The sequence below is a fragment of the Aulonocara stuartgranti genome (assembly GCF_965226115.1).
Source record: "Aulonocara stuartgranti genome assembly, chromosome: 17".
Taxonomy (NCBI): Eukaryota; Metazoa; Chordata; class Actinopteri; order Cichliformes; family Cichlidae; genus Aulonocara; species Aulonocara stuartgranti.
Window position 1 is genome coordinate 3,410,296 of NC_138953.1, and position 13,693 is coordinate 3,423,988.

General features: G+C 41.3%; 2 protein-coding genes across 6 annotated transcripts; one reads left to right on the plus strand and one right to left on the minus strand.

Moving 5' to 3' along the window:
• Nucleotides 1-1,366: 1,366 nt before the first annotated feature.
• LOC309691983 (uncharacterized protein) lies at nt 1,367-4,980 on the plus strand. Its single transcript, XM_082510074.1, has 4 exons — nt 1,367-1,515; nt 3,064-3,849; nt 3,954-3,986; nt 4,164-4,980. The coding sequence occupies exons 1-4, from the start codon at nt 1,500-1,502 to the stop codon at nt 4,211-4,213; spliced, it is 885 nt and encodes a 294-aa protein (XP_082366200.1). The 5' UTR covers nt 1,367-1,499; the 3' UTR covers nt 4,214-4,980.
• A 1-nt stretch (nt 4,981) lies between these two features.
• osgep (O-sialoglycoprotein endopeptidase) lies at nt 4,982-13,621 on the minus strand. Of its 5 annotated transcripts, XM_082510070.1 has the most exons (13): nt 11,498-12,336; nt 11,335-11,421; nt 10,342-10,470; nt 10,126-10,245; nt 9,191-9,366; nt 8,949-9,044; nt 8,796-8,845; nt 8,616-8,694; nt 8,448-8,513; nt 7,674-7,764; nt 6,651-6,726; nt 5,925-6,023; nt 4,982-5,692 (listed from the first exon to the last, which is right to left on the minus strand). In XM_082510070.1, exons 3-13 carry the CDS (start codon nt 10,454-10,456, stop codon nt 5,653-5,655), a joined length of 1,008 nt encoding a protein of 335 aa, XP_082366196.1. In that variant the 5' UTR covers nt 10,457-10,470; nt 11,335-11,421; nt 11,498-12,336; the 3' UTR covers nt 4,982-5,652. The 5 variants fall into 5 exon arrangements, with proteins under 5 accessions (XP_082366196.1, XP_082366195.1, XP_082366194.1 ...); XM_082510069.1 differs by lacking the exons at nt 11,335-11,421; nt 11,498-12,336 and adding an exon at nt 13,472-13,621; XM_082510068.1 differs by lacking the exons at nt 11,335-11,421; nt 11,498-12,336 and adding an exon at nt 13,476-13,620.
• Nucleotides 13,622-13,693: the final 72 nt, after the last annotated feature.

The window sequence follows — 13,693 nt, forward strand, 5'->3', positions numbered from 1 at the left end:
ACAAAATTGTATCTGACATAAAGTGTCCACATGATTTTCACATGAGTTGTCATGGTAGTCTGTTTTGTACATTAATCCTCTACAGCACAACACAGAACATTTTTAAGCCTCAGGCCCAGTACATGTGAACTTAAATGATCAATCAGAATGTTTGGAAAGGTATCTAATTTCAGTTCAATAAGATGTGGGAATCACTATGAAGCGTGATTTGAACATCGGGCATCCTTTTCTGACACAGTGACACGATCGCATGATGTGAGAAGAAGGTAAGAATATTTCCTCTAGTAATCATATTTAAAATGACATAAACTGTAAATCAAAAATACGTGTGAGTGTAAGAAGATGTGGAGAGCGTTTTTGTTTTTAATTTTGCTTTTTTTTACTTTGCCTGATCAGAAATTCAGTTTTTCTTTGTGCGATAAGGGGTACTTTTGTGGAAGACTTTGATAACTGTGTGTTTTTTCATAATAATATTATTTCATGTAGCACCAAGTAATAATAATGATATCAGATTATTATTTTTACAATCCTAAGTTTACATTGGAAAGTGTGTCCATCTGTCTGAGCTTCCAGGTGTAGGGGCACCTGAAAATGAAAATGTGGTTTTAAATGCAAAATTGCTCAAAGTCTGTGCAAATCCAGTGTGGGATATCTCAAAAGCATGAAGAGAAAACAAGGAAGCAGAGACCCACAGCGCCCATCCTTGAGTCTAGTTCTGTCGGAGCTTTCTTTCTGTTAAAAGGGAGTTTACCTTTTCTACTGTAGCCATGTTCTTGCTTATAGGGGCTCGTCTAATTGTCAGGGTTTTCTCTGCATTGTTATATACAATATTGAACAAGGCAAGATGCAGGGTTCCCGGGTGCACAGAAAAAACAGAGGTAATGTCTATAAAGTGTAATGTGCGGCTCTGTTTTACAGCACAAAAGAACTGTTTTTATTAAGTTTCACACAGAATGACAGCAAAGTCTCACAACATGAGAATCAATATGACATTATATTGGACAATTCGAACTTAAGCCTGTATCAAGCCATAAAGCTAAATAATCTAAATGTGTTTTTTCAATTCTTTGATCAAAATTGGTTGACATTTTTGGACGATTTTCTTATGTTTTTATTGCTTTCCAACAATTGTGTAATGATCTATGAGTTAGTAATTGCCTGTTTTATACAAGCCTAGTTGCCTAGGGGCAAGTTGTGGATATATCTCGGAAACGGGTGTCTGAAATATAACATATTTTTTTTTGGCAATAAAATGGTCCAAAATGTGTCAGAAAATAATGCTGAACAATTTTAAGCATACACTATCACAATGTGTGAAGTGGAGGGTTAAATTCACGGCGAGATTCCCGCCGGACCACTTATCTGCAGGCACTTCCTGTCCCACCCACATTTTCGTGTCGCTTCCGGGTGGTGGTTACAAGCAGGCTGCTGTCGTTATCTCAACGCTGTAAACAAGTTACTCAACGGTTTAGCTTCAACGACACATCAAGCGAAAAGAGATGCATATTAAAACAGGTGAGTTTGTGCTATATTTCGGTATATTTGAGTGTAACGCTTCACTTTCAGATGTGTTATTTATGTGTTTGGCCGCGGCATTAGCGGCGGGCTAGCAGCGCCGAGGGAAGCCTTTCTCCGCTTTGAATGAGGTGGTGGGGGGAGTTACGAAACTTCGGCTAGCGTTCTGGGTGGCTTTTTACAACCTTAATACGTGTAAAAACAAACATATCTACTCGACCCGCTGTAGTTAATGTTCATACATTTTTCGATGGTCAAAGTGGAACCTTTAGATACATAAAACCGTCGAGTTTTATGCTCCACATCGTGACGCTGCTAATTAAAGTTTGCTAACACCGGTGCTCGCTGTTAGCTTCTATCTTTTTAGCCGCAAGCACCGCTCACATGAACCAGCGGGAGTTGTTTTCCACAAATGGAAACTATTAAATCATTTCTGACATCTTTGTTTCTAAATAGTCGGGACACTGAAGAGTCTGCGGAGGTAGCCTGCTTCTCGAAATTTCGGAGCGGTAAATGAGACGGGGTCGGCCGGGCGGTGGTCGGTCTCACCAGTTCTTTTGAAATGTGGCGCTTTGGAGCGGGTACGCTAATCAGGCCCGCTGTAAGCTATGTGCTTCCTCTTTATGTTTCAACTTGTGGTGCATTTGAACACGGCCAACAGTAATGTCTGAGTCGGTCTGAGTATGTTTCAGTGGCGCCATGCGGACAGAGAATGATTTAACAACCAAAACGGGAGAGCCTTCCCGTAAAGACTGTTACCCAGTCACTCCTTTTCATGATGAGCCAGCAAGTGGGACAGCGTGACACAGGTCATTGGGCAAGATCAGACACGGGGACAAGTATGGTGATGACAGCTGAGACCTGTGATGGGCAACTGCCAGTTAGGAATACAATTAGTTTACTCTTAACCAACGGCAACATTATTTATTTATTAATTTGAGATTAGTTGACCTGAATTATATCAGCATCTTGTGTGAGATTGCATTAATAGTCACATGGTACGGCCCGAGGTGAAGTCTGTTTAATTACATTTTTTCCACCTTCCGACTCAGGAAGTTGAACCTAAAACGTTTTATACTGGTGCTTGATAAATTGCTCATCAAAAGTGTTGATGGTAGATTTCTTCAGAAGAGTTGTTTTGATTCCAGCAATCCTGTCTATTTTGGGATTGGTATTTTTTTCTGTACAACTTTGCAAGTAGCCAGCTATACAGGGAACTGTTGTTCAGCCTCACCTCCTCTGCCACACCGAAGTCACATGAAAGTGTGTCATCTACCCCCAATGTTTGTGTGCATGGTAGAGACAAGTGCAAAGACCATTATTAACCAATGCCAAGTGATAAGTCTTTGTGTACTACTCACTACAAGTATGCTTACTAAAGTAAGGGCAAGATACTAGTAGGACAGTAATGTTGATTGGAAGTGATTATGATATGATTTAGTGATTTCACTTACAAATCACCAAGCACTGGAATTTTCTGCTCGTATGCATGATAACATATTAAAACAGCAGATACCTGATCAACTTGTCAATGCTCATTTTCTTCAGGTACATGGGAAGCCAGCAACACTGTGTGTGAGCCTGATGGTCTATGTGACCAAGCAGTCCTTGTTTCAGCCGCCAATTCTGAGCCACACATTCGGAACCGCCGCCTGTCTCCTGGCTCGGGAAACTGTGGAGGTGGTGGGGGTGGAGGATGCATCTCTGGAGGCGACAAGCTGCCACGGCAGCTTTCACCCGATGGTGACCTGATGGGTCCCAGCCATGCCTTTAGCTTCCGCAGGGAAAAGGAACGCAGGGGCCCACAGCACAAAGGTCGTAGTCTGCGCAGGGAAAGTCAGAAGGGTGTTGGCCGTGTAAGTGAAAGGCCACAAAAGGTTAATCAAAAGGAAAGATGGGTCGAGGACAGTTTGTCTCTACTTAAGCCCCCACCTGCCTTCCCAGTGCAAGACAGTCCTGCCAAGCTACAGCCTGCTGTTAGCTATGCCTCCAAGGTGAAGGCGGGAGCTGCAACTGGAGCACTGGAGGAAGACCGACCTGCCATCGGCATGCTGCTACAGAACCAGTGGGGTCTAAGTTTCATTAGCGAGGCAAGACCAGTCACAGAGGGCTCCGGCCCCAACTCCCGTTCCAGTACCCCACTGCCCACAGATTCTAAACATCCAGCAGACCTACAGCTAGACACAGTTCTCACAGTGAGGCCCCCAGAAGAAAGGCCAATTCCAGTGTCTACCTCCCTCAACCCAATTGCATGCGCAGAGGTCGACGAGAGCAATGGAAAGCTGCTGCTCAGTTGTCGCCACCTAGTGGAAGCTCTGAACTATCATAGTAAAGGTAACCACCACAAGAAGCTTTAAAAATGACATCTGGCTAGAGATCATTAAATCTGAAATTATGGTGAATAACAACTACCTCTTTTCCCCTCTCTCACTCCATAGAGTGGAACGCTATCTGCAACAGACAGAAAAAAGGTGAGTTTTCCTAATTTATGCGCATTCATTCATATGCGCAAGACATTATTCCCTACTATTTTGTCACACACACTCATTGATGGTAATTTGCTAAAATGTGTTGCATAACAAAGTGGTCTAATCTTTGCTGTTTGTATGAAGCGTCCCTTTTGACTTTTTTTTTTTTTGGCTTCTCAGATCCAAAAAGGGTGATCTGGTACAAGGACACCAAGGAGCACCCAGCCTAGCAGTGTGACAGGCCCCTAGTGGAAACACACAAGTACATACACATAAAATACATAAAGATGGACGAATTTGAGTCCTGTTCTCACACACTGCACTCAGGATGATGTCTTCACGCAAAGCCACACTGAGACACTTTGGACTAACTCCTTTAAGATCTTACAGCAATGGACTTTTTTTTTAACGCCTTACAGAAAGCCTGCCTTAATTAATCAGACCTGTTTTCATTGTCTCTCATTACCATTTTAAGCTTGTATGTGTAGATTTTATTTTTTTTTTAAACTATAGGCGCTGTAATTTAATTTGTTTCCTTTTTGAAAGCTGCCGTTTTTATCATACTTTGTCCTCTGTGAAGCGAGTGGTCAATCAAGCACTTTGTTCAAAGAATTTGTTTACCAATCCCTGTGTGCAAGCCCTCACCAGAGTGACTTTCCCCCTCCCCCATCAATTACAAATCAGAAGAATGTCTCATTCCTGCTTGAGTTTTACTGTTAATGTATGCAGAGGACTCCTGTACCCAAGTCTTCAGTTTACAGGGGGTGTAGTCAAAGGCACAGAAGAGTTCACCCTTTATCACATCACCATATTAATGCTGTGTTCCTTTTGTTTTCATTTGGTCCCAATTGGGTGAATGTTACTTATGAATCCATAAGGGATGTCACCATGTTCAGTGTGTTGATTTTTGAAAAGAATTTATTAAATAAAAATTACACTGGAGAAGGAGGAAGAATGTAAAAGGACAGTATTGCTTAATAAAAATGAGTAAACTTGAGTGGATCTGTTAATCCTCTTTATTTCAATACAAATTGTCATTTACTGCTGGCAACCTCACAGGGTTGAAAATCTCACTTATTTCATGAGAAACTTTCTGTTGTAACTGTACATAAGAGCACAAATGTGCAAGAAATTATACTAGCAAGTTCTGGGAGAGGGCCTCCGCGGGTACATCTCCAGAACCTAAAGTTACAAAGGTGGGAAATTTAAGAAAAGTAAAATTTTTGGTAATACAAAGCTACTCCTTCATACAATCCAACACCGAGCTCTGTGTGTGAGCTGTTTAAATGTTAGTTAGGCACTAAAAATATGAAACCAGCTCCTTTGATATCAAATATCTGTCTGGATAAACCCTTCAAAATGGAAACCTGCAGTCTTCCTGGTTAATAGTCTGCATTTTTTGTTGTTGGTGTGTAAAGGCCTTAACCAGTGAAGCATAGCTCAGGAACTGAACTAATTTACAGTCTGAGCGTTTGAGACATTTTTCATGAAGGACCATGTTACAGCAGTATGTCTCTTGGATGTGTTTGAATAGTTTTTCAAACATGTGATGAGATCAGGTTTTGGATGTACAGAAAAGTATTCATCTGTAGAGCTGCCGTGTTATGTTTGAGGCCCGCTGTACCACGCTAAATGTGTCACAACAGACCACAAAATGATGGTGCTGCAGTCAGTCTCTCCATGTCACCTCCACCTCATCTGTTCTATACCTGCAACAGGAGAGAAACCCATGGTCATTTACTGCAAGCACAGCAATATGAACACAAACACAATACGAATGAATTTTTCCATCCTAGAGTCAGGATTAGCAACTTTTAAACCCAACAGCCACTTTAACTCATACAGACATATAATCGACCTATAATGAGTAAGGAACATAAATGTGATTCTATGGTGGGTTATTACCGTAAATCACAACTGAAAAGGTCTATGAAGCCTTACCTTTGTGTGATCCATGAGTCTTCTAGCTCTGTCACCTGACCAGACCGAAACATCTCCCAGCCGGCCTGAGCGATCATCGCTCCATTGTCAATGCAAAATCTGTGGCAACAAACTGATCTTTGTTATCTGCATCTTTCAGCCAGATCAACATCCTATCACACCAATTGAAAAAGTCACAATGAAGAGCTCCATTGCATGTGTTCACACAAGAACAGCTTCATACATCAGATGTTTTTGTGGCTATGAATGGTACACTTTATAACCAAAAGTATTTGCTCATCTGCCTTCACACACATATGAGATTGAGTGACATCCAACTCTTAATCCACAGGCTTTGCAGTTATAACAGCTTCTGACCTTCTGGTGTGTCTATGGAAATTTTTGACTATGTGGCTCAACAGCCGCTGACCCCATTCTGTGATTATATGTAGCCTACCTCTTTATGTCCGAGTTGCTGTCATTCCCAATCATTTCTACTTTCTTAAAATATCACTAACAGTTGACTGTGGAATCAGCTAGGAAATTTCATGACTGTACGGTACCTGGAATTCACAGAGCTTTGAAAATAACAAACACATTAACTCTTAAAAGTAGGGCGGGTGAGAGTATGCTGTACTCGGTCTTAGGACCAAACTGCTGCTCGTGCGTGTAAAAGTGAAACTAATTCTAGTGAAGTTTCAATGGAAATGAAAGTGAAGGATCTGAGTGTTGGGCAGACTGGGTTACCTTTCATCTGTGGCAAACAGCTTTGCTCCTCTCTCCTTACACATCACTCCCATCATCTCCTGCAGACGCAGATTACCTGTGGTTGGAACATGAGATAAACACATTTCTGAGAGCGTGAACTCATTTCCATTCATAGCAACAGTAAACAGAGAGGAGTTTCAAAAATGGGCTTAGACTTTAAGGGATCCAAGGCATTCCTGGGTGACTGTAACAATAAGTACATAAACAAACAGTAGTTAGAAACAACGAACCTTGGAATCAGTAAGAAGGACTAGATGTTACAGTCCCTGATAAGAATGCATTGCTTTAGATGGAGAGACTCTTGAGGGATGGAAAGGCAGCCCAGAAACTTTGTCAGCAGCACGCATCGTTGTGTGCCTCAACTTTCGGTCTTTTACCCAGGCTAATCTGCCATTTTCCTTCCTTGGTTAGGTTTAGGGATTAGAGATCTGATCTAGCTTATCATTTTAAAATTTGGGACACATCATCAGTAGTGGACCTTGGATTCATCGAGTGATTCGGCCATTATCCTCCTCTGCCCTGTTGGACGTGACCCACCACGTCACGATGCCGAAGAGCGGATTTCGCCTGTAGCACAGATGTGGCTGGGGTCCACTTCCTCCCCGTTGCTAGGGTGGGAGCAGTGCCTCTCACTATGGGGTCGTGGGAGTCCATGAGTGACATCTCAGGCCTCACTTCTGCACATTTAAACTCCTCAACCAGGCTAGGGATAGGCAATGACAGTATCCCATCGCTGTAGAGTATAATAATTAGAATTGCTGAAGTTCATGTAGACAGCTTTACTGCTTGTGGGAAGTCATTTTATTCTGTTGGATTTTACACAGAAGAAAACTGGTGTTCCCGTTTCTTTACAGATAAAATCGAGCCTTACACTCTGATTGCAAAGCATTTCATAACAGTAAAAGTAGCGCACACAAAATGACTGCAAAAACTTAAATGCTTCAGCATATTTGCTTTAATATTTTAGAATAAGCTGCAGCTGATCGTTTCAGATATACTTACAGCCAACGCCCCCGACAATCAGCACTTCCTGGGAGCCACAGTGAGCCATAGCTCTTTCTGTGATCTCCACCAGCATGGAGAACAATGTCTCCTGCAAAGACAGAAGCAATACTAATGGGAAATACTGACATCACTGATGCCAACACACCAATCAGGGCTGCAACAAGTAGTTGATTAACAGAAATTCAAGAGGTAAATATTTTGATAATCCAGTATGCTTTAATCATCTTAAACAATTCAAATAATGTGCTGCTTTCAACTGATCATTTCAGTAATCAAAATGTAATTAATCTATTAGCTAAAACTCTCGTAACTCTCGCTAAAACTAATTGATAAAATAAACTAAAATAAAAAAAGAACAAGCTTTTCAAAAAAGGACTTTATGTTCAAATCAGTGTGTGTGAAAAGCTTGTTCTTTTTTTATTTTAGTTTATTTTATCAATTAAAAAAGTGTGAAACCTCCTCTGTGCCGCTCCTTAAACAAATTGAATCACACTTTTCAGTAAATCACACAATGTACAAAACCTGGTAAACCAGCTGCCAGAAGATGCCAGCTGCTCCTTTTCATTCCAGTTGCACTTGAAATGAGAAGGAGCATTTTTGTTTCAGAATATGTTCTGACAATCTTATAAAGTCAATGAGAAAAACTCCTTTAACGTGTTTTATCAGAGGATAACTACACTGCGACACCAAAGGTAACTGGATCAAATGTTTTCCACGTAACCAAAATATGAACTTTCTGACTTTCGTGTGTATAAAGGCGCTATGCTGTACCTGAAGTGAGAAACACAGGTCTTCTGATGTACACTGACCAGAGCTCAGCATCTTATGAGCAGCGTCCTGTGGAAGGAATATAAATGTAAAGAACGTAAACCAAAAGTAGCCTTGAGATAACTCAATCAATATGACACAACCAACTTTACAGAAGAGCAAAGGACTTACTTCAATGTAGGACAAAATGCCAGAAAAGGACACATCCATGCCCTTTACTGTATATGGCAGCTCCACATACTGACTCCCTCTGGCAATGTGGAGAGAAAGCAAAGTTTAGAATAAACATAAAAAAAATTAAAAGACATAAAGAACACTAAATATTCACAACTATTCAGTGATCTCACTCACTTTTTGGCCATCTGCTCTATGTTGTAGCCTGGACTTGGATCATTGGAAATCTGAGTGTAGAAATCGTTTCATAGATGTAGGATTACTTCGATAATCTGTTGCACTAAGTGAAATGCAACTTGATGGTTTCATGTTGAGAAGTATGACACAAACCTTAATAACTCTGGCAAACCTGTCTAAACAGTTGCCGACTGCAATGTCGATGGTCTCCCCAAATATTCGGTACCGCCGCTCTGAATATGCAATAACCTGCACAAAATTCAGGATGAACAAAACTCAAACTGCATTTCTACTTCAAATATACTGCTGTTTAGCTGACAGCTGCTCATCAGAAAATGCAGTGCAGATGTTCTGTGCCAAAAAGCTCTGCATGAGGCTTACAGGGAGGAACCAACCTGTGTATTGCCCCCACTAACATAAAGCACGGTGGGGTTGTTGGCTTTGGTGATAAGTCGTCCCATCTCTATGTGTCCGATACAGTGGTTCACACCGAGCAGCGGCTTTCCCCAAAGCTGTGAAACTGTGCGTGCCACTAGAGCCACCGTCACCAAGGGTGCACCCATACCAGGACCTGAAGGAGAACAACTTATTGGTTTGGTCTTCTACAGACATCAGTCAAGAATCACAGTCCCTTTATTTCAATTCATATCTTAAAGACCTTTTAGTACCATAATATTCCTACAGAGCACTTTGCTCTCAGATTGCAGGCTTAATTTAAGTTCCTAGAGTTTATAAAAATAGAATGGGAGCCAGAGCCTTCAGCTCTCAGACTCCTCAGGGTCTGATTAAACTTACTTTTTGTTATAGTTGATAACTAGGGCTGGATCAGGTGGTTTTGAACCCTCCATTAGTTATGTTCTTAGAGTCTAAAGCTGCTATAGCCCTAAGCTATATTCTCTCTGTCATAGTTAAAAAAAACCCCCAAGATGTAAGATGTAAGTCAGATAAGCATGTGTTTCTTAAAGCAGGCCTTAATAATTGTCATAGTTGTCAAAGGAAGGACAAATAAGAGAAATTTTGACATGATCCATTTTCTTTATAAACTGTGGAGCTTGACAAATGTTCTTTGGCTTGTTTATTAGGAAAAATCCCCTATCTCTTTAAGCTATCCTTTTTCTGACTGGGAGCTCTTCATTAACGAAGGTCTGAACTTTAATGGCACACAGAAATTAGTGACATTTTTGAGTAACTTACAATATAAAACTAACATTTGTTTGTTAACAAACAATCAACTCTCAGTTATTTAAAGTTCACTATGACCCTTATTTGATGAGAACATGTTTGGATAAATTTTTGACAGACATCTGAAAGTTAAAATCTTTTATATTACCTTTGGTGTATGCCACACAGTCGATGTCTGCAGGTTTTAGCCCCGCTTGCTCCAGCGCCTCCTTCAGGACGGTTAGTATGACAGCACGGTGGTGTCTGGCTGTGTCACTTGGCAGGAACCCTGAGATATAAAAAAAAGCATGCAGTCAACTAACAGATTTTCATATAAGCAGTATGTTGGAGTTATCATTAATATCTTAGAGGAACTCTAACTTACCTTGACCCGGAGGTGTAATGTAAGTCCGTCTGGGGTTGGAAAGCACTTCCCCATCCCTGATTATGCCTATGCCGATCTTATTGGCACTGCCCTCAAATCCAATCACTACAGTCATGGCTGCAGAAAAAACTGTTTCAGAAAGAAGGAAGTCACTGTGTTGTTATAGTGTCTTTTCATTTAAACCCTTCATCTCTCTTAGAAGTCTATTACAGGCAAGAAAAAGGCACAATAAAACAAAATCAGATTATACTGGAAATTTTTGGACTAGACATCCACATATCTAAATATGTCTGGTATGGTAACTGCACCGTATCAGATCGCAATACCCTACAACGGATAGTGAGAAAAGATGAGAAGATCATTGGAACCTCTCTTCCCTCCAGCACAGACACTCATCACACCCACTGCATCCACAAAGCCACCAGCATTGTGGAGGACCCCATGCACCCTTCACACACATTCTTTACCCTGCCTGCAGCCTTCTGGCAAGAGGTACCGGAGTATTCGGGCTCTCACTACCAGACTGCAAAAAAGTTTCTTCCCCCAAGCCGTCAGAACACTCATACTGGACTCATCTGCACAATCTCATACACACACCTTCATACAGCAAGTTACTTTTTGCACAACCCACTGTCATTGTTGCCCTTTTCTATTGCACTGTTGTGTCTGCACTGTCTTGTGTCTGTACCGTGCTGTTCTGTCTGGTGTTGCGGTGCTCATGGTTGAAATAACAATCCGGTTGTTCAGTGATGACGCCACGAAGCCTACTTCCGGGTCTAAAGTTGTCTGCGTTTAATATGGCTTTTGTGTTGTTAACATGTTTAATGTTATGTATTTTCTTCTATTTGATCTCAAAAAGCTCCTAAAACAGTCAGTGATCACTGTTGACCTCCCTCGGCTTTTATTACCGCTAATCATTTATTTAAGCTCAGTTTTTAAAACCTTAGGATGTAACTACAGCCCAGCCCATGCAGCAGTATATGAATGACTAACCTCGTATTGTGGATTGATTATCTCAGTTGTTCTCCTGGTTGAAGTTTGGTCCTTTTACAGCATCCTGCCATGCGATTACATTTGTTTCTGACCACCGAGAACACTCACGTTAACTTTTATCGAGTGGAAAAAAAGTTAGCTTGTTTATATTATGCTAACATACCTGTGTCGCTAGCGGTCACGTAGCACACCATTATATACCAGCTAGCCCAACTTCAGTAACCCTACAAACGTCACTGCTGTTTAGTTTTCTGTCTTCATTTATGCTGGAAGTGATAACAGAGCTGTACGTTTTAATTTGTTTCCAAAACCCCGCAGTCAGGACATGCTATATTGTATTTAGATAGAAGCTAGCGAGCTAACTCCCTGCTAACTTCTAACTCCGTTAAATGTCATAAATTCCGTTTTCATGGATGCCTGGATGTTAAACTCAATTGTTACGCCTGGTAGAGCAGACACTGATCATTTTATTAAAGATGAAAGACTTTAGACAGTTTTTCAACTCTCAGTAATGCCATAGTGATCGTTTGATATATGGACCTGCAGCGGAGTTTAGACCCAGACACGGCTAGTGACGTCAGACTGAACAACCGGATAGATTGACAGACCACGTGACTTTCACGCATTGCTTTGTGGGTACCCGTGGCAACAAAATCAAAACACTGCATCAAGCGCTAGTATTTCCAGCACCGGTAATCATTAATTCTGCGGTTTTAATCCCTACTTGCATTTTATTTGCCCCAAAAACAGTTATGTACAAAACGGAAAAAAATCAAAGGAGTGAAAGGGTCAGACCCATATGAGCATATAAAGTCGAGCTGCCCAACTTTCATCACGCACATATTTATTATTATATGGTCCTAAGCCTCTTGCCCTATGACAGCTGGGATTGGCTCCAGCACTCCCCGCGACCCTGAAAAGGATAAGCGGTAGCGAATGGATGGATGGATGGATGGTCCTAAGCCACTTGACTTGACTTGACCACAACACAAATACAATCAACACCAAAATTCAAGATTCAAATTATTTAGCAGCAAACATTTTTATGCAGATAACATGTTATTGCGCGCATTTTTTTAACCCTGATAATACACCTTTAACCTACATATTTCCACATTAAACGTTCGGACAATCAATACGTAAACATAACATACGTTAACAACATAACGTATACATAACACTATTTATACCAATTCCATGTGCAATACTCAACTGTATATACATAACACTATTTATTACATATTACTTACGTCTTGTATATTGTACATTATATATATATATATATATATATATATATATATATATATATATATATATGTGTGTGTTAACCAAGTGGCCGGCATAGTGTACAGGAACATCTGTGCCGAGTATAACCTGGAAGTCCCGAGGTCAAAATGGGAGATGCCCCCAAGGGTGGTGGAGAATGACCGAGCTAAGATCCTGTGGGACTTCCAGATACAGACGGACAAAATGGTGGTGGCTAACCAACCGGACATAGTGGTGGTAGACAAACAGAAGAAGACGGCCGTAGTGATCGATGTAGCGGTTCCGAATGACAGCAATATCAGGAAGAAGGAACACGAGAAGCTGGAGAAATACCAAGGGCTCAGAGAAGAGCTCGAGAGGATGTGGAGGGTGAAGGTAACGGTGGTCCCCGTGGTAATCGGAGCACTAGGTGCGGTGACTCCCAAGCTAGGCGAGTGGCTCCAGCAGATGCCGGGAACAACATCGGAGATCTCTGTCCAGAAGAGCGCAGTCCTGGGAACAGCTAAGATACTGCGCAGGACCCTCAAGCTCCCAGGCCTCTGGTAGAGGACCCGAGCTTGAAGGATAAACCGCCCGCAGGGGCGTGCTGGGTGTTTGTTAATACTGTCCATATGTACATAGCGCTGCAGAACTGTACCCCCCCCCCTCCCCCCAGCATGTTTACACTGAGTAGGAGATGCTCTGTATCTCATTGTACAACTGTATAGTGACAATATAGGCATTCTATTCAATTCTATTCTAAAAGAACCAAAGCATAAGCATCCTGATAGCTGTCTAATTAGCTCCTATGCTAACCGCCAGAGAACAGACCGACTTTTTTTTCCAAAAGTAAATTTATGGTGATGCGGTTTTGAAAACAAAATATATTTACCTACTTTTTAAAATTTCCTTCGGTAGGTCACATTAATCTTAATTCATATCGCTTTAACTTTTACGCACGTAAACCTAACTGGCTGGGCTAATTTCTGTAGCTCAGCTCCTCCATAACGAAGCCCAGAGGACCCAAACACTGGTAGGATTGACAGACCATTTTGCCTTAACATTTTCCCTTAACATAAGACAACGTAAAAACAGAGCCTTACTTAACTAACAT

Bases quoted from the DNA above. Each gene is read 5' to 3' on its own strand.
- osgep (XM_082510069.1), bottom strand. From the start codon at position 10,456: ATGACTGTAGTGATTGGATTTGAGGGCAGTGCCAATAAGATCGGCATA. The intron at 10,246-10,341 runs GTAAGTTAGAGT...TTTATATCTCAG, and splicing joins CATTACACCTCCGGGTCAAG to GGTTCCTGCCAAGTGACACA. The intron at 6,024-6,650 runs GTAACCCAGTCT...TTGTTGCCACAG, and splicing joins CTGTTTGCCACAGATGAAAG to ATTTTGCATTGACAATGGAG.
- LOC309691983 (XM_082510074.1), top strand. The intron at 3,850-3,953 runs GTAACCACCACA...CTCACTCCATAG, and splicing joins TCTGAACTATCATAGTAAAG to AGTGGAACGCTATCTGCAAC. The intron at 3,987-4,163 runs GTGAGTTTTCCT...TTGGCTTCTCAG, and splicing joins CTGCAACAGACAGAAAAAAG to ATCCAAAAAGGGTGATCTGG.